General features: G+C 34.9%; 1 protein-coding gene across 5 annotated transcripts in view; it reads right to left on the bottom strand.

The window, feature by feature from the left end:
• ADAMTS6 (ADAM metallopeptidase with thrombospondin type 1 motif 6) overlaps positions 1-22977 on the bottom strand; it is a 315702-nt gene that overhangs the window by 168617 nt on the left and 124108 nt on the right. For all 5 annotated transcript variants that reach the window (XR_006817804.1, XM_046000877.1, XM_046000876.1 and 2 more), the window contains exons 8-9: positions 14203-14246; positions 9873-9978 (exon numbers count right to left, since the gene is read on the bottom strand). Coding sequence is in view for 4 of the 5 variants with exons in the window: in XM_046000877.1 (XP_045856833.1) it covers positions 9873-9978; positions 14203-14246 (150 nt within the window). In the remaining variant the exon portion in view is untranslated. The remainder of the gene's footprint in view (positions 1-9872; positions 9979-14202; positions 14247-22977) is intronic.

Here is a 22977-nt window from a genome sequence, read left to right as displayed (position 1 = left end):
GCAGCAACCTCTTCGACCTCAGCCACAGCAACATCTTCCTAGGAACATCGGCAAAGGCAAGGGAAGCAAGGGCAAAAATGAACTATTGGGATTTCATCAAGATCAAAAGCTTTTGCACAGCAAAGGAAACAGTTAACAAAACCAAAAGACAACTGACAGAATGGGAGAAGATATTAGAAAATGACATATCAGATAAAGGGCTAGTATCCAACCTAGCAAACTCAACACCCAAAGAACAAACAATCCAATCAAGAAATGGGCAGAGGACATGAACAGACATTTCTGCAAAGAAGACATCCAGATGGCCAACAGACATATGAAAAAGTGCTCCACATCACTCGGCATCAGGGAAATACAAATCAAAACCACAATGAGATATCACCTCACACCAGTCAGAATGGCTAAAATTAACAAGTCAGGAAATGACAGATGCTGGCGAGGATGCAGAGAAAGGGGAACCCTCCTACACTGTTGGTGGGAATGCAAGCTGGTGCAAACCCTCTGGAAAACAGCATGGAGGTTCCTCAAAATGTTGAAAATAGAACCACCCTACGACCCAGCAATTGCACTACTGGGTATTTACCCTAAAGATACAAATGTAGTGATCCGAAGGGGCACGTGCACCAGAATGTTTATAGCAGCAATGTCTACAATAGCCAAACTATGGAAAGAACCTAGATGTCCATCAACAGATGAATGGATAAAGAAGAGGTGGTATATATACACAATGGAATACTATGCAGCCATCAAAAGAAATGAAATCTTGCCATTTGCAACAACGTGGATGGAACTAGAGGGTATCATGCTTAGTGAAATAAGTCAGTCGGAGAAAGACAACTATCACAGGATCTCCCTGATATGAGGACGTGGAGATGCAACATGGGGGTTAGGGGGAGAGGAGAAGAATAAATGAAACAAGATGGGATTGGGAGGGAGACAAACCATAAGTGACTCTTAATCTCACAAAACAAACTGGGGGTTGCTAGGGGGAAGTGGGGTTGGGAGAGGGGGAAGGGGGTTATGGACATTGGGGAGGGTATGTGCTATGGTGAGTGCTGTGAAGTGTGTAGACCTGGCGATTCACAGACCTGTACCCCTGGGGATAAAAATACATTATATGTTTATTAAAAAAATAAGAAATAAATAAAAAAATTAAAAAAAAAGATAAGCCAAACTGACAAAACTTAAACTAGAGTAACTAGAAAAAAAAATTAAATAAATGTAGTCAGAAATGAAAGAAAAGACATTACAATTTATACCACAAAAATAAAAAAATCATAAGGGACAATTACAAACAATGATACATCAACAAATTAAATAAGATAGCAGAAAAGGAAAAATTCCCAAAACCATAACCCACTAAGACTGAATGAAGAAGAAATAGAAATTCTGAACAGACCAATAACAAGTAAGGAGACAGATTAATAACCAAAAACCTCCCAAAAAAGAAAAACCCGGAGACCGATAAATTCACAGGTGAATTCACATTTAAAGAACCATTCTAATCCTTCTTAAACTCTTCTAAAAAACTGAAAAGAAACAAATCCCCCAAAGTCTTCTATAAGGAACTAGCATTTCCCTATGGCAAAGCCAGAATACATTCAACAGAAGAAAACTATAGGCCAATGTTCCTGATGAATATAGATACATAAATTTTCAACAAAATTTTCAACAAAAATCAGAAAAATGAGTTTAACAATACAAAGATGATCTCACCCATGATTAAGTAAGATTCATCCCTGAGATGCAAGGATGACTCAATATATGTAAATCAGTGTGATACATCACATTAATAGAATGAAAAATAAAAATCATATGAGGATCTCAGAAGATAAAGAAAAAGGATTTAACAAAATTCAACATCCCTTCATTTTGAAAACTCTCAACAATGTGGGTATATAGAAGCAAACCTTGACATCATAAAAGCCATATATGACCAGCCCATAAGTATATTATAATCAACAGTGAACTTTAAAGCTTTTCCTCTAAGATCAGGAAGAATATCTAATCAAGAGTATCCTCTATATACCCACCTCTCCTATTCAACATAGTAAGTCCTAGGCAGACTAATCAGGCAGCAAAAAGAAATGAAAGGAAAACTATCTCTGCTCAGAGATGACATAATCTTATATAGAGAAAATCCAAAAGATTCTACCAAAAAATGGTTGGAATAAACAAATTCAGTAAAGTGCAAACTACAAAGTCAACATACAAAAATCAGTTGTGTTTCTATACACTAGAACAATGAACAATCTGAAAAAGAAATAAAACGGTTCCATATACAGTAGTACCCAAAATTATAAGATTATTAGAAATAAACTTAATCTGGAGCACTGATTTATTTGAGAGAGAGCAAAAGAGCATAAGCAGGGAGAGTGTAAGAGGGAGAAGGAGAAGCAGGCTCCCCACTAAGCAGGGAGCCTGCTGCGGGGCTCCATCCCAGGACACTGGGATCATAACCTGAGTCAAAGGCAAACTCTTAACTGACAGAGCCACCCAGGCACCCCTAATTAAATTTTTTTAACCTAGTTAAATTTTTAAAAAAAGAACTACATTTAATCAAAAAGGTAAAAGACCTGTATACTGAAGACAATACGCAATTGATCAAAGAAATTGAAGAAAAGAGAAATAAATTTGAAGATATCTCTTGTTAATGGATAGGAAGAGTTATTGTTAAAATGTTCAAGCTCCCCCAAACTATCTATAGATGTGTGTGTATGTGTAGTTATATATCACATTCAGTCATAAAAAGGACTATATGATATTTATATATCATATTCAGTCATAAAAAGGACGAAAACCCTGCCATTTGTTTCTATGAGGATGAACCTTGAGGGTATAAAGTGAAATACGTAAGATCAAAGACCAATACTGTGTGATTTCACTTACATATAATCTAAAAAAGCTGAACTCCTAGAAACCGTGAGTAAACTAGTGGTTGTCAGGGACTAGGGTGTGAAGGAAATGGGGAGATATTCAAAGTGTGTAAACTTCCAGTTATACAATGAATAAGTTCTGAAGGTCTAATGTAGAGTATTGTGATTATAGTTAACAATACTGTATATGTGCTGTCGAAGTGAGCACAATATAGTTAACAATACTGTACTGTATACTTGAGCATTGCTAAGAGAGTGGATCTTGAATGTTCTCACCACACACACACACAGAAAGATAATTATATGATGTGACGGATGTGTTAACTAACCTTATCATGGCAATCATTTTGCAATATATACATGTATCAAATCATCACTTTGTATACCTTAAAATTATACAATATTATATGTCAATTACATCTCAATAAAGCTGGGAAAAAAGAAAGAAAAGGAGAAAACACAAATTACAAATATCAAGAATGAATGGTGGAATAACACTATATGACAGACATTAAAAAAGAATATAAGAGAATATTATAATAAATTTGACAATTTAGTTGAAATAGTCTAAATACTTTGAAAGACATAATTTAAAAAATTTCAGAAGATTTAGATAATAAGCTATCCTATATTTAATAAACTAAATTATTAATCAATAATCTTCCCATAAAAAAAAGTTCAGGCTCAGATAGATTCATTGGGGAATTCTATCAAACACTTAAGGAAAAAATACAATCAGCCTTATCTATACAAACTCTACCAGAAAATAAAACAATTCCTAATTCAATTTATATGACTATATTCTGATACCAAATCTCAAGAAATACATTAGAGGTGCTTGAATGGCTCAGTCAGTTGAGCATACACCTCCTGATTTTTGCTCAGATCATGATCTCAGGGTTGTAAGATTGAGCCCCACATGCTGGAATAAGCATGGAGCCTGATTTAGATTCCCTCCCTCCATCTCCCTCTGCTCCCTTCCCCCACCTCACTCATGCTTTCTTGCTGTCTTTGAAAAACCAAAAGTTTTTAAAAAGAGAAAACTACAACCAATTGTTTTAACAAATCATGCTAAAATGACTAGATACTTGTGAAAGAAAAAGAACCTCAACCTTTACTTCATACTGTACAAAAAAATAACTCAGAATAGATCATAGGTATTCATATAAAAGCTAAAAGTATAAAACTTCTGGACAAAAATATAGAAGAAAATTTTCACAATTTTGAAGTAAGCAAAGACATTTTAGGACACAAAAATACATAAATCATACAAGAAAAATTTTAAATTACATTTCATCAAAATTTAAAAAATTTTTTTCAAAAAAAAACCATTAAAAATGAATGGCAAAACCATTAAAAAATGAATGGCAAACAACAGTTGGAGAAAATATTCACATTGTGCATATATGACAAAGACTTTTTTTTTTAACCAGGATATACTGAAATCTCCTGCAGCTCAATAAAAAGAGACATTTCAGTTTGAAAAAAAAACAACTGTAGGAAAGGATTTGAATAAACATTCAAAGAAGATAATGAATGACAAATAAACATATGAAAAGATGCTGATCATCACTAACATCATTATCAGAAAATCGATGATTAATTAAAATTACAGTGAGATGCCACTAAAATGTATAATAATGGCTAAAATATAAAAGACACAAACAAATCTTGGAAAGGATCTTGAAGTAATCAGAACTCTCATAGATTGCTAGTGTGAATGCAGAAAGGTATTTAGCCACTTTGAGAAATAGTTCATGGTAAAGTGAACCTAACATGTACCATACTACCAGCAGTACCATCCAAGAGAAATGAAAGTATATGTCCAAACAAATACTTGTACATGGATGTTCATAGCAGTCCTATTTATCATAATAGCCCCAAACTAGGGGAAAAAAATGTGGTATCTGCTATTGTTATTGATAAAGAATACTATTCAGAAAAGAAACCAAAAAAGCTACTGATACACATAACAACATGGCTGAATCTCAAAATCATTTGTGATAAGGGAAAGAAACTAGATATAGAGAGTACCCTTTATATAAGTTGACTTAATTGGAACTATAGAAAAGACAAGTCTAATCTATAGTGATAGAAAGTATATCTGTGGCTGTCAAAGCCCAGGGAAAAGGGGAGAAGAGTGGAGAATGATTGTAAAAGGGAACAAGGGAACTTTTTCAGGTAATGAAAATGTTGATATCTTAATTGTGGTTGTTAAATGGTTATATACATTTGCCATAATTCATTGAATTACACACAAAAGTATCTTTAGTGTATGTAAATTATACTTAAATGATGTTTTAAAACGTACTCAAGGGATGCAAACTCTTCCAGAACACACAGAATACTTCTTAGACTAACATTATTTTGATATCAAAACTAGACAAAGGCATTAAAGTCCCAAATACAGTCTCAAATACTAGTTTCAAATCCTAAAATTCCCTTAGTGTATTAATTATTAACCTTCTATTATGAAAGTATAGCCCTGATCAAGCATTTAGAGACACCCAGGTATTTGTAGCAAGAAAAAGGAAATTCAGATTAAAGAAAATGGTAATAAGAGCTTCCTAACACAAGTAACTAATTTACAATTTTATCCTGAAGCCTGTCACATACCTCCTTTAAAAGAAAAAAAAAAAAATATCCTAACCAGTCTTTTGTTTTCCTAATTGGCAAGACCAAACATTGATACTGATTTCCAAATGAAAGACCAATAAATATGTGCAGCTTTCACTAAAACATTTAACATTTCATAAATTTTGTCAAAATCAGTTACAGTTCACTAAATCATGATTAAATATTAAATAAGCTAAGTCAACTAAAAGATTTATGATTGTAGGACCTATTCTTTTTTGCGAAGAAATATCAGACATATACAATAGTAGAGAGAGTAGTATAATGAACTACCATCCATACATTATCAAGATAATAAAATTCAAGGTGTTAATATTCTTGCTTTCTCTCTCTCTCTCTTTTTTTTTTTAAGATATATTTATTTATTGGACAGAGATTACAAGTAGGCAGAGAGGCAGGCAGAGAGAGGAGGAAGCAGGCTCCCTGCTGAGCAGAGATCCCGATACGGGGCTCGATTCCAGGACCCTGGGACCTGACCTGATCTGAAGGCAGGGGCTTCAACCCACTGAGCCACCCAGGTGCCCCCCTCCCTTTTAAAAGGTTTTATTTATTTAACACAGAGAGACACAGCAAGAGAGGGAACACAAGCAGGGAAAGTGGGCGAGGGAGAAGCGTGCCTCCCACAGAGCAGGGAGTCCGATGCAAGGCTCGATCCCAGGACCCTGGGATCATGACCTGAGCCAAAGGCAGACATTAAATGACTAAGCCATCCAGACGCCCCATCTTTCTCTTTTTTTTCCACTTTCTTTTAAAAGCAAATGTCTTGTGAGATTAAGAGTCATTTATGGGGGTTGCTGGGGGGAGGTGGGATTGGGAGAGGGGGAGCGGGCTATGGACATTGGGGAGGGGAGGTGAACCATAAGAGACTATGGACTCTGAAAAACAACCTGAGGGTTTTGAAGGGTCAGGGGTGGGAGGTTGGGGGAACAGGTGGTGGGTGATGGGGAGGGCACGTTTTGCATGGAGCACTGGGTGTTGTGCAAAAAGAATGAATACTGTTACGCTGAAAATATTAATAAAAAGGGAAAAAAAAAAAGAAGCGGAGAAAAATAAATACCTGGAAATTCTCTAAAAATGAGAACGAAAATGCAAAAAAAAAAAAAAAAAAAAAAAAAAAAAAGCAAATGTCAAACATCCTGTCATTTCAGTCGTGCATACTTCAATATGCATCCCTAAAAATTATGAATATTTTTAAGATCTCTTTTTAAGATTATTTATTTTGGGGGGTGCCTAGGTGGCTCAGTTGTTAAGCTCCTGCCTTCAGCTCTGGTCATGATCCCAGGGTCCTGGGATAGAACCCCGCATTGGGCTCCCTGGTCAGCAGGAAGCCTGCTTCTCCCTCTCCCACTCCCTCTGCTTGTGTTCCCTCTTTCTCTCTCTGTCAAACAAATAAATAAAATCTTTTAAAAACATATTTTTTATTGTTGTACAGTTTGGAAACATTAGTTTTCTCAATATATAAGAAGTCAGGTTGAATTCTTCAACATCATACATTTTTCCATTGATGAAACCTATAGCAACTACATAGTTAATTAAAAAATCTTTCAATGAGCATTCTTTTCTGTAAGGTTTCATTAATTACCTTTGGCTTATAGCTACATTAAAGCTAGACATGTTATTTAAATATAGCATAAACCCTCAATCTTTTATTTTACAAAAAAATTAATTTCTTGTTTTCACAAAGGCACACAGAGAAATAAAACTGTTGCTAATTTGATCCCCATACAGGTCACCAAAAAAAGAAAAGAAAAGAAAAGAAAGAAGAAAGAAAGAAAGAAAAAGAAGAAAAAAAAGAAATGGTCACTAAGGCCTAGCAAAAGAAAAAAGAAAAAAATTATCCCATAGCTGTTCAAAATAGATAGTATATCCATCCCTACACAAGTATACAGTGGGTGCAAAACCATATTTTACACGCTGTAAAGATACTAGAAAATCTTCCACTGGTCTAGTGATTCAGTGGGGGGTACTTCTCAGTAACTCATATCAAATATTCTTCATTGTGGGGGTGCCTGGGTGGCTCAGTGGGTTAAAGTCTCTGCCTTCAGCTCAAGTCATGATCCCAGGGTCCTGGGATCAAGCCCTGCATCAGGCTCTCTGCGGAGCAGGGAGCCTACTTCCCCCACCTCTCTCTGCCTACTTGTGATCTCTCTCTCTCTCAAATAAATAAATAAAATCATTTAAAAAAATATTCTTCGTTGTGATAAATCTGCAGATATCATCACATCACTTAACATCCATCCTACTAAATGATACAAGTTATAAAACTTCAATAAACTTAAACTGAAAACTATACTTGACATATTTACCATGGCTGTTGCTTTGTCTCAGGAAGAATAGAGAACACAGATTTTAGGGATGCCATGAGTTGTGCCAGAGTTGACTTTTTGAGTTTCTTAAATTTAAACCCTAAGATCTTAAAAACAAGTAAAGGGATCTTCATTCATAAAAGAGACTTTCCCTAACTGAGCAAATAATAATTTGATATATTGAAAAATATATGTTAAACATAACCTGCCCGGGTTGTCTGGGGAAAAGGGAATGGAAGATACGGACATATTAATTAACTGGACATAGAAGGATAGCTGACTTTTTGCCTGTCAAATAATATTTTTGAGTGGAAGCATTTCTTGTGGCTCTCAATATAAAGCATTTTGTATATTCCCCCTCCTCATTTTAGCAGTCGCATTATCAAACAAGAATTAGCTGTGAAATAAAGTTACTTCAAAGCATATAAATCCTAAAAGGTTAATTCATATTCTACTTCTCTTTCATAATCCCCTCATAAGGCATATGCCATTCATCTTAGGAAGAATTAAAACGAATTACTTAAGAGGCCAATAACAGTAACAAAAATCTAGGAAGGCTGAGAGCTGGTCAGTTAGAATCTTCATCACAATAAAAGATACAAAGAGAGATAAACCCTTACCTCAGCTATTTAAGTACATACAAGAAGGAGACTTAGAATAATGCATATGTTGACATTGACTAACTTGTGACTGCATGAGGTAACAGTGCTCTCATACACACATTTTTCTTCTGCTGTATGTTACTTGTCCTAACCTTTCAATTTAATTGAATCTAGCAGAACCTATTAAATTCAGTCTGGTTGCGTAAGATTATGACAGTCATTAATGAGCCAGACTTTTAAGTGCATTGAAGATAAACTGACTGGTTAGGAGGGCCTTCCCTTTTCGTTCCCTTGGCTGTTTACTGCAATGAAAACTAGAATACCAATATTTTTGGGTCTTCGTTAAAAGTGTAATACTGACTTTTCCTCATGTCTGAATCAAGTTAGGTTTAAACTTGCTGGTTACTCACCTTTATACATAAATCAACACTAATTTGGTAAAATTTAAATCACGATCTTCAAAATAATGCAACAGACTGACTCAATTTCACTCTCCAATTTGGGGGGGGGGGAAAGCTGAACTACAGATTTATCTCAGGAATGACCTCTGAGGCAAGTGTATACTAAACATTCGTTTTCATTTGTTCTTTTTTCCACATCCATTTCTCTACCAAAAAGCAGACTGTAAAACTTAAATCATACAAATGTCAGGAGTTCCTGCAAGTAGGCTGCTTGTTTTAGTTGAAAATGTTTGACTATCCTTTTAAAGTTTTCAAATTTCTCTCCTTCCACATGAGCAGGCTTTTACATTTACTACTGCCTATTGTTTGAAAAAAAGGAAGTAAGGATTTTATTGCTATGTGTGTGCATGTGGGGGGAAAGCCAAAGGACAGTTTTTGGCACAGAATTATTTAAAACAAATATTAAGAACTCCAGATCCTCCTAAAACGTGATGAGAATGATATCTCACTACTTTTTGTAACATCAGTTTGGACTGTTGTTTTTTTTTTTAATTTCAATGACATATTACACCTGAAAACATAAGTTACATAGCACTGATTGCACAAACTTTATGTCTGGAAAAGGTATGTTCACAGATGTATGAAGAGTGAAAAGTCAAAGTAGATTTTATGGTAGTGGTATCAATTATGATTTTAAAATATATAGGTACTGTCATTTGAGGAAAAGAAAGATCATTTAAACAATTTAACTTCGAGGAACTGGGTGATAAGCAGACCATGCTAAAGGTAAATTATTTTAAATATATATAACAAAACGTGAGTGTGGTTCATTCACCACTCTAAAAATATGGGTCATTGAATCAGAAAGATTATTTAACAAGTCTCCAGTTCTTAAGATGATTTATCCCATACCCCAAATGATAACATTCTCTACTGAAATCAGACAAAAAGGCAGTAAAGCATGTTTGGGCACAGGCACTCTACACAGTAGTTATGAGTTGCTCAAAAGAGTGGAGTTCTAAAATTTATTTTGATTTTCTTAAACTCACTCACTTGTGACCAATCTCATGTGCAATGGTAAAAGCTGAACCCAGGCCAATGTCTTCATTAATGCTGCAGCTCCTTTCAGGCTCACACATTCCAGCCACAGAGGCCAAGCCTGAATAAACAGAAGGAGACACAAAGGGTCAAGCCAAGGTGTTTCAGTCTTAAAAAGCCCATACTTATAAATGCCTGGATTCTTTTTAATAACCTCCATGCACAGAAGGAGCAGTTGGCAAAAGGTTAACTTTCTAGTCATTTGCAAAATCACTGGGGGGAGTTTCACTTTGCCGGCTAGACATTAATATTTTTTGAACTGCAGTCAGTGCTGGAAAATGTCTAGACTAGGGGTTAGATTTATAAATTTTACTTCTGGTAACTTGGGACCACCTAGTAACTTGAGCCAGAAGAGGGAATTCAAGAAAGCATTTCTATTTTAACATTCTTCAGGCTGTAGAAAGCAAAATATATCCACATTATTTTTCTAAAGAGATCTGTTTAAGTTTAGTGGGTTCATAAAAATATACAAGCAACTTTTTAGTTACCAAAAAAAGGGAATCCCAAATGTTTTTTAATGACATTTTTTAATAAAAGCAAAAATGAATGATTCAAAAGAGAAAAATGAGAACTGTTAAAAATAGAAGGTTTTGCATTTTTTTTAATCTTTTGAAATAAGTCCTGATAGTGATGCAACAACTTATTTAGGTGTTTTAATGGAAAGAAAGACATTTGCACAGTAAGTGGTTATCTCCTTTCTCACCCCCCTTCAACACATTAGATTTACCAATAAACCAAAGCTACAGTGTTAATTCACTGATTCTAATGAAATGTTATGTTCTCAAGGTATTCCTCCCTTGGGAATTTTAGCTTGTAAAAGCTTTCATATTTATTTGCAAATGAATATCACGCCCTGTGAATTAGTACATAACTTTAAAACAGTACTCAGAAAAAAGAATTTTTGTGTGAAAAATGTCATGTGTTATAAGGAAACAGATGCCAAATCATACTTAACACATATAGGAACGAAAGTTATTTAAAAGAAATTGAAGAGAATGTAGGAAAAACATTTTATATGTTACTAGTCTACTATCGTTATCCAAATAATAATTATCTAACCACAAAAAGTGATTTGAATCTAATTCAATGAATATTTACTGACTGCAGTAAGCAATGTTCCATGCTATGTATAATTTCCCAGTGACACTAACTTGGAACAGTAAAAGCTATTCAATTAATATTTTTACTGACAAGAAAGCTCCAGAAATTGTTTTTCTGTACCTTCTAATGTAAAATATGAACATAATAGCCACACTGGAACAGAGTTGAGGTCAGTGCTAGATTTGCTAATAGACTGTTTGCTTTTCCTACTGTTTTATGTGGAAGGAGCAGGAGCTGGGGAAAGGGTTGATTTCTGCCTCTGAGTTATTGTAAATACTAGTGTTATCCTTGCTGTGCCCTTCTATCTACTTAGAAGTCTTGGGACCTAAAGAAGAGGAAGTAAAAAGAGGGACTAGTTGGGGCAAAGTGACTTAAATTTTTGGTTAATTAAAAATATTTAATAAATGTTAGTTCTAAACTCCACTGAGAGAAAGAAAGTTGGGAGAGAAAGAATACCAAAAAAGTTTTTAGTAGATCATCTGGCTAAGCTATTCAGTTCAATATCATCCATGATATGGGAAGAACAAAGCCACAGTGTTTGAATACTGTTTCTGTTTTGAGCTTTATGAAATTTGGTTAAAAAAGAATTAATGAGAGTAATTATTGTTAAATTAGCATTTCTTATATGTCCCAAAATATATTATTCCATGGGTTAAATTTTTGTTTGTTGTTATTGTGACAAACAATGTTTGGTATATACCATATGGTAATATTTTTAACAGAGAATTCTCAATGACTCCTCAAGATATATTTGCAAGCACAGATTTACATCTCTATCTGATATAAAATTAACTTAGTTGTTCTACTAAAAGAACAACTTCAGGAAGAACATATTTGGAAAATAACTATTAGTTAAAAATACAGAGCTAAATGTTAACTGAAATAAAATAATTAAGACGCTAATCTATTTTCACAACCCCTACAACTTTCTGTATTCCTATAAAATTGAGGCTGTCAAAGTTCTTACGTGTGATTGTGTTAATAGGGGTTTGATTACTATTTGGGTCATTTAGATTTCCTCAGTTTGATGGCCACAGTTTGCACCCTTAAATCTACTTAGCCATGTTACAATTGGTCATCAAAGGTACTAAGCAAGATAATATGCAAGAATTAGCATAAAAAACCAACATGAAAGTTGCCAGAATGACCATCCCAAAAGAAAAAGCCTGACCAATTCTGTACTGATGATATAGTTTTCACATATGAAGGTCAACACATGTATCTATACACAGTCATTCAGTTTTCACCATGAGATAGTATAAAAGATAATCTATAATGGTTTATAATTTGAAAAATAATTTATACTGAGCTTGAAAATGCATTGACATGTATCAAAGTATTAATGTATTGATTTTGGAAATTAATAATCTATAAAAATTGGAAAATATATTTGGGAAAGAATGAGATGTAGGGTATAAGCATATCTTGAATCTACTTTGGTAAAAATAACAACATAAGTACACGCAGTGTTATTACTAATGTCTTAATGAAGAATACATCTTAGTGCAAACAATCTACCTTCAAAAAGCAGGATAGAATGGGTAGATATATACATATGTATTTCCTCAGAATATATAGATAGATAGATACATATATGTATCTATCTATACACACACACACACACACACACACACACACACACACACACACACACACTGGAAAAATACAAACTCTAGCTTATACCTCCTTTGAAGTTTAGTGTCTATCATATTTAAAGTTGATGAAGCACTTAGCAAATGCTTACAGATATTGAAAAATAACAGAGAGGTTAAGTTAAACAGTATAATTTCCACAACAAATAATAATATCAGTACATTTTTAAAGTACTTCTTTATTAAACATCTTCGTATTTTTTTTCCTTTAAGTGATTTTTACAATATCCCTGTCATATAAGGGGAGATATTGCTCCTACTTCATAGATAAGGAATTGAGGAACAAAGACCTAAATAAAGTGGGAAAGGTAATGCACTGAAACTGTCAAAGCCAGTTGTTAGCTTCCAGTTTCCACTTCAGGGTCCTTTCCAATGGATTGTATTGCTCTTGTTAACCTAAAAAACTAAAATCTTTTTTATTTGAAATCTGTAAGCAGAGAAAGCTCTTTCTACATTATGCTTTTTAACCAGCAAACTTCTCTACCCTAAATACTGATGGTTGGCTAATTGGGATTTCTTCTTTAGATTTAAACCCTGAGGGAAGTGGAATAGAAGACTGGAAAGGCAGATAAAAATCAAGAGAAATTTTAATCTCTAAAGAGAGGACTTTTTGAATTTCCCCAGGAAATTGGGTAACACCTTTTCTCCCACCTCTACTTAAATTTGATCTTCCCAAAATTCTTATGAGGGGCATAGGAATAGATTTCAGATGTTCCTTTACAGACAAGAAAACTGAGACTTGTCATAAACTAGAAAATTCACCTTCAGGTGCTTAACTCTTGAGTCTGTAGTCTATGACACTAAAAAAATTACCTTAGGGGAAAAAAAACCTCCCATTCTTAAAAATAACTCTGGTTGCTTAACAATTTAGTCTACTTGAAAGCTATTATTTCCCCCCATTTGTATTTGCAGTTAACTTTTTAACCAGAATGAAGTTATGCTCTACAACAAAATGTGACGTTTTAAATTCTAGAATACTGCAGAAATGCTTTTTAAAAAACAAATATTTGGGAAGCACAAGAAAGATAATTCTGTCCTCTCTCTCTACTGCTGGCTGTAATATTTTACAAATTTTTTTTTATTGTTGCTCAGGTACTAAAAATTGCCAATATATTCATTTATAGGAATATACTTGCTCCAGAAAATTGTACCAAGGTATATTAAGAACACAATGTCTCCCTTTTAAGTATACCCCCAATTTCCCCCCTTTCCTTTCCTAGCCTGATATTTGAAGATGTTGCATGCTTTCATTTGCTCTCAAATTCCTTGGGATTTTTGGAAAATACATTATAGACTGGTAACTTTTGATTCATCATTATTGTTTGAAGATTTTAGAATCATCTTCTAAGTTGTTTTTAGTCATCATTCTACTTGTTTCCTAGTAAGTGACATACCCACATGGGTCAGGTTTAACAATTTATAGGAGTAATTTCAGATGTGCCAGAAAATAAAATGACCAGATTAATGATAAAAACTAAAGCCACTGGACCAAAAAGACAATCTGAACTGTGCTCCCTTTATAAAAAACTTACCCAATGTTCCACAGGGCTTATTTTTATAAGTGCAGATATCATATCTATAGAGGAGAAAAAAGAGAGATGAAATTTGTAATCTGATCAGATTTGTAAAGTATTTTCGTATATTCATCACATTTCTTTCTTAGAGCTCTGGATTGTCAGACCACAATCAGTGCAATTATGAGCAGCCAGCTGGAGTGTGGGCATTTTCAGCACTCTGGGGGACACACTGGCTGCACTACACTCACAGCTTCTGGCTGCAAGCCAATGGGACACCTGCCAGTAAGAAAGAAAGGTTAAAGTGGATTTCTGTAATTGCAAGTACCATAAAACCATCTACCATACTGTTTTGAAGCTAGAATAGCTTGTCTACAGATTGCTACTGCTTCTACAAAAAAGCAAATGGGTAGTTTTTTATCCCCAATCTCTGAACTTGATGGAATATTTTTTTTTATTATACCACAGATTGTGTTTTATACTTCTGAGCTGTAAGCACTATCTGGCGTTCCTTCAACTTTAACACAGGTTCTTTAAAAAAATTAGCACAACACAGGAATGGGAATAAAATTGGTATCACATTGTATACCAGAAATTTAGCAGAGCTAAAATACAAATATTTTACAGAATTTGCAAACAGCTAAACAATTAGCTCAATAGAAGCTTTCCTAATGTTGGCTGAACTTACTCTAATGTTATATTGCATCACAACTCAATACAAAAGATGAAGTCCACAAGTAATGTTGCATACTTAGTCTACAGCCATACCACCCTGAACGCGCCTGATCTCGTCTGATCTCGGAAGTAATGTTGCATACTTAGAATAAATTCCATTTAGAATGCTAAATCAATATTGATGTGAACACCTATTTTAAGCATTTTTTATAATATTCTTGTAAACTAATCTTTAAAATAAAAAATATTCCCTTTCTAAAGTGAGAATTAAAAATAAATTTAAAAAGACTGACCATTTCTATTTGGCTATGTTTTATGCTAGAAGTAAAAAGCTTTCCAGGTAAAATATGAAATTTCACACACTATAGGAAAATCCAAGTTGTAAGTTCATTGATTGTATATAAATAATGGTTAGTCCACACTACTTGGGGAAGGGATTAATAATTAATCCCATTCTTGTTTACCAAATCAAAATATATTTTCAAAAAACAAATATCACATCCAGCATACCACTGCACTGTTGAACTCATTAAAATCCCTGAAGATACCTTTTGTCTATTTTTAGAGTTTCAAACTCTTCATCTTTTACACTTTACATTTGGGGAAAGGGATTTCTCCTCTTGCATAGCTTTCTCTTCTGATCATTCACATACTCATCTCCCTCTTGGCTTGTAATTCGTAAACCACAGAATAGCAATACCTGGTACATTCTTTTCTTTTTTTTTAAATTTTATTTATTTATTTGACAGACAGAGATCACAAGTAGGCAGAGAGCGGGGGGGGGGGGGGAGCAGGCTCCCTGCTGAGCAGAGAGCCCGATGCGGGGCTCGATCCCAGGACACTGGGATCATGACCTGAGCTGAAGGCAGAGGCTTTAACCCACTGAGCCACCCAGGTGCCCTGGTACATTCTTGAATGTAAGAGATAGAAAAGGTACTTGGTGTATTTACCAAACCACCAGAAAATATATTCTGGGTGTCACAAAATCAATTTATCTTGTACTCATACTGTATAATGCCTGTGATGTTAAGAAGACACAATCCATCTCAGGAAAATGTAAATAGACTTTTCATGGGTAACGAAGATATAAATGTCTAAATGGAATCTATATCCAAATTCTCAATTTCCATATATGTTTTTTCCTAAAACTGATCTGCCTGAGAATGCAAGCACTTGCAATCCACCAGCTTCCTTTTCCTCTTTTGCTTTTCACAATTGCCCTCTTTCTACTTTACAAAAAAAGAAAGCTTATTTCTCACCCATCCCAAACATCCTTATGGTGCACTGCCTCCTGGGTGTAAAAGTCTCCAGAATGTAAGCAAAGAGATAATTCAAGAATGCATTGATCCTGGGGTCAATCCTTTTGAACAAAGCAAGAACAATGAAAGGGGATGATGCTTATTTTATCCTGGCAAGACTGTCATTCTGTCAGTCCTTCTGACTGCTTACAAATCAATCTATATAGCTATCTCACAATGAGATTTCAGAAGTGAGATGGTTTTCATGGAGTGTATTAATATGTTTATTTGATCTAAAAAATGAAGTCAGTTTTGTTATTGATTGTCAAGTCTGACGTGGCTAAGTAATTTGGCAATAAGGGTTGATTTAGCCCACGGATTATATGGTGAACATTTTTCATGATTCAAGGAAATAGGCAACTCCAAAGTTTTGAGAAAACATATTTAAAACACACATATGATGTATATTTTTTAACTATAATCTCTATAGCTGTTTAAATTTATTTTAAAAAGTGTTTTTGATAGCAACTTTAAAATGTGAAAGTTGTGTGTCAATTTTCCAAATTATTTTAGGAGGTAAATTAGGCAAAAATTTTGAAGATCACAGGCAAATACAACTTATATTTCCCCCTCATAGCAGTCCTTTCTCATCTCTGCTCATTGTTTTCATTTTACATATACCTTTTATGTTATACTCAAATGAACATTATTTCATACTGTCATGACAGCTCAAAATATTTATATAAAAGCTGAAGTCATCAACAAATAATGCAAGCTAAAGCATCTTAGACTAAGATCATTGTATTTGCTTTTTCTTCAGCTTTTCCTAATCCTCTAACATATCTATAGAATTCTCTGTAAGATACTAAATAGGACAAAGACATGTCAGTTCCTTGTGGCTTTTGCATTCAATTCACACTGTATCCTTCCCTACTCTATATTCACAAAGAGTAATTATGATTTATGTATTTCCATTAATACCAAGTAGATTTTTAAATATTTAGCCAGATGAAAAAGAAAAGTAAAGGCATTCTATGTAAAGAATGCAATAATCAAAGGAAGAGAATCTGGAAAGAGCATGGCATATGCAGGGAACTGTAAGTCCAGAGAGGCTGAAACATTGTATGTATAGGATAAAACACTGAAAAATGAGTGCAGAGAGTTCTTGTTGGGAGGATAGAGTATTATGTTCCTTGAATACCAAACCAGATTTTTTTTTCTGTAGAAAAAAAAAAGTAGTTTGCACACTAGGAAAGTCTTTTTTTTTTTTTAATATTTATATAAGTGCATATACAGACTGATTTTCTATACAGATGAAAATCTGGGAGGGTAACAGTGAGTATCTAAAGAAACAATGGGAGAGTAGGGAGATTATAGTGATTTTTACTGTGTTGGGGGTGCCTGGGTGGCTTGGTCGGTTAAGCATTCGACTCTGGATTTCTGCCTAGGTCATGATAGCAGTATCCTGTGATTGAGCACACATCAGGCTCCACACATGTCAGGGAGTCTGCTTGAGATTCTCTCTCTCTCCTTCTCCCTCTGATCCCCCACTTCTCTCTCTAAGGGATAAATAATTTTTTTAAATAATGATTTTTACTCTATTTTTTTTTAAAGATTTTATTTATTTATTTGACAGAGAGAGATCACAAGTAGGCAGAGAGGCAGGAGGAAGCAGGCTCCCCACGGAGCAGAGAGCCTGATGCAGGGCTCGATCCCAGGACCCTGAGATCATGACCTGAGCTGAAGGCAGTGGCTTAATCCACTGAGCCACCCAGGCGCCCCTGATTTTTACTCTATTATAGACAATTCTGTACAACTAACATTTAATCAGAAGGTGTTTCAGCTTTGCCTATCTCTCATAAGCAACACAAGAGATAATTGAAAATAAACTTCACGAATATTATTTAAATGTTGAAAAAGATGTTTTTCAATGAAGAAAAAAGATTAGTGGTGTTTCAAATCCGTAGACTGGTCAAAATATTTCAGAAACACTACCCCGTCTTCATGAACACATACAAGAATGCGACAAACTTTGTAAGTTGTACACTTATATAAAGCATCTGAAATTGGTGTTGTGTGTGCACTCATTGCTTTAAGGATTATGGTGCCAGATGACAAATATAAGGGTAGTAGAATTCTTGTCCCTAAAATATGTTTATATTTTATATATAAGCACATTTTTATATTTCATATTTCATATTTTATACATGAGTGCATTTTTGTATTTTATATATGAATGCATTTTTCATGCAAAGTGCTATCAAAGCATCCTAAAAAACAGCTGGAATGTAATGAAGCTTATAAAACAGAAGTATCAACTATTTTGTAACTCCTTGTTTGTTTAATAAGTATTCGTATGCTTAGTCGTATTTGATCTAAAACTTCCCTTTGTTATAACTGATAACAACACTCTCTCAACAAACCCAAAGTATGCCTGACCATATTAACTTAGGTCAAGTTTGAAACAGTAGAAACCCTGGTTGATGAAGGGAAGAGGTGATAGAGTAATAAGAAAAATAACTTATATGTTGCTATATCCACCATGATACATACTTTTTAAAGATTTCTTTTCTCTAGGTTAGTTTATAATTATGAGCAGAAGGAAGACTTCAGCCATGGATTAAAAACTACACAGTTTTAGCCACAAATTATATAAATAGAATCAAACTGTTTTTATATCAAAATCAGGAACGATAAATCTACAAGACTTAAGTTTCTGGGGCATCTGGGTGGCTCAGTTGGTTAAGCATGTACCTTCTGCTCAGGTCATGACCCCAGCATCCTGGGATCCAGCCCACATCAGGCTTCTTGCTCAGCGGGAAGCCTGCTTCTCCCTCTCTCACTCCCCCTGCCTGTGTTCCCTCTTTCGCTGTGTCTCTCTGTCAAAAAATAAATAAAATCTCTAAAAAAATAAAGTAAAATAAAAGACCTAAGTTTCTGAGGTGCACCTGGGTGGCTCAGTCGGTTAAGCATCTAACTTTTTATTTCATCTCAGGTCATGATCTCATGGGCAGTGAGATAGAACACTGTATCAGGCTCTGCTCAGCACACAATCTACTTCTCCCTCACCTTCCCCTTCTGCTCTTCCCCCACCACCCAGCTCACTTGCATGTGCTCTCTCAAAAAAATAAATGAATAAAATCTTAGAAAATAACAAAATAAAATAAAAGACCTAAGTTTCCACTCAAGGTAAAATTCCTTAACTATATTGAATTTCCATTTCTATGTAGAATTGATTAATATAAATCTTTTCTATACCTTGATGTATGTATTTACTCTACATTGTGTTACCTGTTCATAACAAAATGTTTAGCATAAGTTCAAGTTAATCATTTGAGACATTAAAAAGAAAATTGAAAATTGCATTATTTCAGTTACTTTCATATTTTCATAAACTTATGATTCTTCTACATGTTACCTTTTTAAATTTCTTTTGTATGTGTTATTTCTTATTCCACCCATTCACTCTTTTCCCTTCTTTTTCATGTATAAATTTCTGATTCCTTCCTTTCCTACAACCTACTCTGCTATAAGTCTCACATTTCTATAGATGAAAAGAATCTTGGAAAGTTATCTAATCCAAGCCATACTATACTTAAACTATGATTTTTCAAATTAGGCCAAGTATGAACCAGCTTATTTCATTCTCCTCAAATCTTATCTTTAAACATCATTTTCAACACTATGTAATGGTAATTCTCACAAACTTTTCCCTCAACCCCTTTCTTTCTCCTGAATGTCTCATTTTTATCTTGTATCACATTAACTCTGTATCTTATCAACTCTTCTCTGACATGCTATGGTTTTGCCTTATTTTCCTCCAAATTTGAGTCACCTCAGGAAAAACTACAAAGAAAAACAATGCAAGGAATTTGTTTTATCACAAAGATGTAACTGGAGTGCTTTTAAAGACAGCTTGCCATACAAAATGAAGAAATGAGGGGCTGAGGAAAAGAAAAGGAGTTCCTAATTGCCTACTCTCAGCGCTCAGCACCCTTTAAACAAATCAGTCTTTATCAAATCTTGACCAACAAAGTTACAGCAGGAGCCCCTAAACTTACAGGCAAGGCTAAGAATTATAGTGGAGTTCTAAAGAGGGACGAGAAAGCCAAAATATAATAAGAAAATGTTCTCCGGATTCTGAATTCAGATAGAAAAATATCATTGGGCACTTGTTTCCTTCTCATGAAAGAATAATAAAGTGCTCAGGGAAGATGAAAAAGAACTAAGAAACATGATTGGGGGGGGTCTACAAAAAGCCAGGTACCTGAAGGAAAGCAAGGTTCTGCGTTTGGATGAGGAATGGAATGCATACATTGTCATTTCCGTAACCTATGTTCATAAGGGAGGACTGATTGAGCAAGACCAACACCAGAGAGGTTGGCTAAATATCTGTTACTGTAACACTGGTATACTTTTCTGCTGCGGATACTTTCAACTCTTCAATTTCCTAATAACTTTTGACCAGGCATGGCTATCAGAAGAAACTGACCAAAACAAATGGTTAACTTCCATTTTAAGGTCTGCAAAATATAGCACTACCTTACAGTGATGAAATACCTGGATGAGTTCTTAAAACCTTTTTCCAAAAACTACATTCCATTCTTATGTAAGAGAAATACTCATTGCAAAGAAGCATTCCTTTCAATGATTTAGGTTTGAAAATGGAATGAATTAAAATCTAAACTCTGAGACTCATTTGTTTAACCCAGAGCCATGGACTTATTTCCAAATAAAATGTCCTATGTGCTGTGCTGTTTCATTTAGTTCTAAGTATAGTGGCCAAGGCCAAGTGAAAACGACACAGCACTACCCTGCTTTCTTTACATGCACTGACGGACTAGCATTATAAAACTGACTGCAGTTACAAAGACAACTGTAATAAAATAATGAGGAGAAAACATGATTTTGACTCAATATAGGCAAGAATATATAACACTCTTTATGATAAATGAAAAAGATTTTAAGACTACTCGTCCTAGTTTGGGCTACTACTACAGAATACCATGGACTAAATGGCTTAAATGACAGACACTTATTTCTCACAGTTCTGAAGGCTGGCAAGTCTAAGATCAAGGTGCCAGCAGTTTTGGTGTTTGGTGAGACCCCGTTTCCTAGCTTGTAGAGAGTAGACCCTCTCCTTGGTGCTCATAAGGCCGCTCACTGGTGCTTGCTTATGAAGACAAAAAAAGCTCTGGTGTCTCTTCCTTGTCTAATAAGGGCACTAATTCCATCATGAGGGGCCCACCCTCATAACTTCTTCTCAACCCAATTACCTCTGAAAGGCCCCACTCCAAATACCAACACACTGGGGATTAAGACATTAACACCAGAATTTAGCAGGAGGGAAAACATTCAGTTCATAACATTCTATCCCTACCATACCCTGCAAATTCATGACTTTCTCACATTAAAAAATATTCATTTCATCTCAACAGGCCCAAAGTCTTAACTCATTCCACATTAACTCTAAAGTCCAGAGTTTCATCTACCATCTAAATCAGATATGGGAGAGAGACTAGGTACACTTCATTCCGAGGCAAAACTCCGTTTCAGCTATGAATCTGTGAAATCAGAAAAGCTACGTATTGCCAAAACGTAATGGTGGGATAGTCATAGGAATGATGTTCCCATTCCAAAAGGAAGAAATCAGAAGAAAGAAAGAGGTAATGGGTCTCAAGTAAGATTTCAAGTAGAGTTCCAAAACCTACCATAGAAAGTAGCATTAGACTTAAGACTTGAGAATAATTAAGCCTTGAGATCTGCTCTCTGGACCCAGTGGGGCGGTGGCAGCATCCCTGGTTTCACATCCACGGCCCCACCCCTTCAGCTTAGCAGAGTGCTGCTCACAAGTCTCTCTGTAAGAGCACTACCCACTCTACTCTCCATGAAGACCTTCCTATGCAGCTCTGCAGGTAAATGCTCCTGAATTTTGAAAACAAGATGGAGGCAGTCTTGCCACCCAGGCTATGCTGTGGTACAAGCACCAGCCCAGATGATCTCTGAAATGTCTTTGGGGTCCTTCTGCCCTTTTCTTGAAGAATAAATAATGCATGTTCACAGCTTTCTTTTGTTCCGTCATATTTTCTCGGTTTCCTTTAGCTGGCAGTGTTTTTCCTGGTGTAATTGCATCTCTATTGCTATCTCTGTTGAGATGGATGCTTACTCTGTTGAGATAGATGATCACTCACAGCCACACTAACCTCCTTATCAAATGGTCAGTAAGCCATACATTAGTGTTTTCTTCTCAATATGCTTACTCAATTTGTGCATTAGGCACAGGCTGAAAATTTTCCAAATCTTCAGGTCCCAGGTCCTTTTTGCTTAGCAAGTCCTTCTTTAATTCACTTTTCTTTTTGCATTTTACTATAAACATTTAGGAAGAACAAACCTACTCTTTGAATACTCTGTTCAGACACCTCCTCAGCTAAATACCCAATGTCATCACCCACAAGTCACACCTTTCACAAAACACTAGAACATGAACATAATTCAGCTAAGTTCTTTACTACTTGATAACAAGGATAACCTTTTTCCATTATCTAATAACATATGCCTCATTTCTGACCCAGACATCACCAAAATGGCCTTCATCATTCACATTTCTACCAACAGTCTGCTCATAATTACTTGTGTATTCTCGAGGATGAAAGCTCCCTTAACAACTCTCTTCACTTCTTCCAGAATTCTCACCAGAATTGCCTTTAAAAGTCCCTTTATGGCAATCCTGGTTTCTTTTTTTTTTTTTTTTTTTTAAATTTCGTGAATAGGAGTATCTTATATGTTTCTTTTTTTTTTTTTCAAAGATTTTATTTATTTGACAGATAGAGATCATAAGTAGGGAGAGAGGCAGGCAGAGAGAGAGAGAGAGAGGAGGAAG

This window comes from Meles meles, chromosome 3 (assembly GCF_922984935.1).
Source record: "Meles meles chromosome 3, mMelMel3.1 paternal haplotype, whole genome shotgun sequence".
In the NCBI taxonomy this organism is placed as follows: domain Eukaryota; kingdom Metazoa; phylum Chordata; class Mammalia; order Carnivora; family Mustelidae; genus Meles; species Meles meles.
Note: the sequence above shows the minus strand (reverse complement) of the source record. Positions and strands in the feature narration are given on the sequence as shown.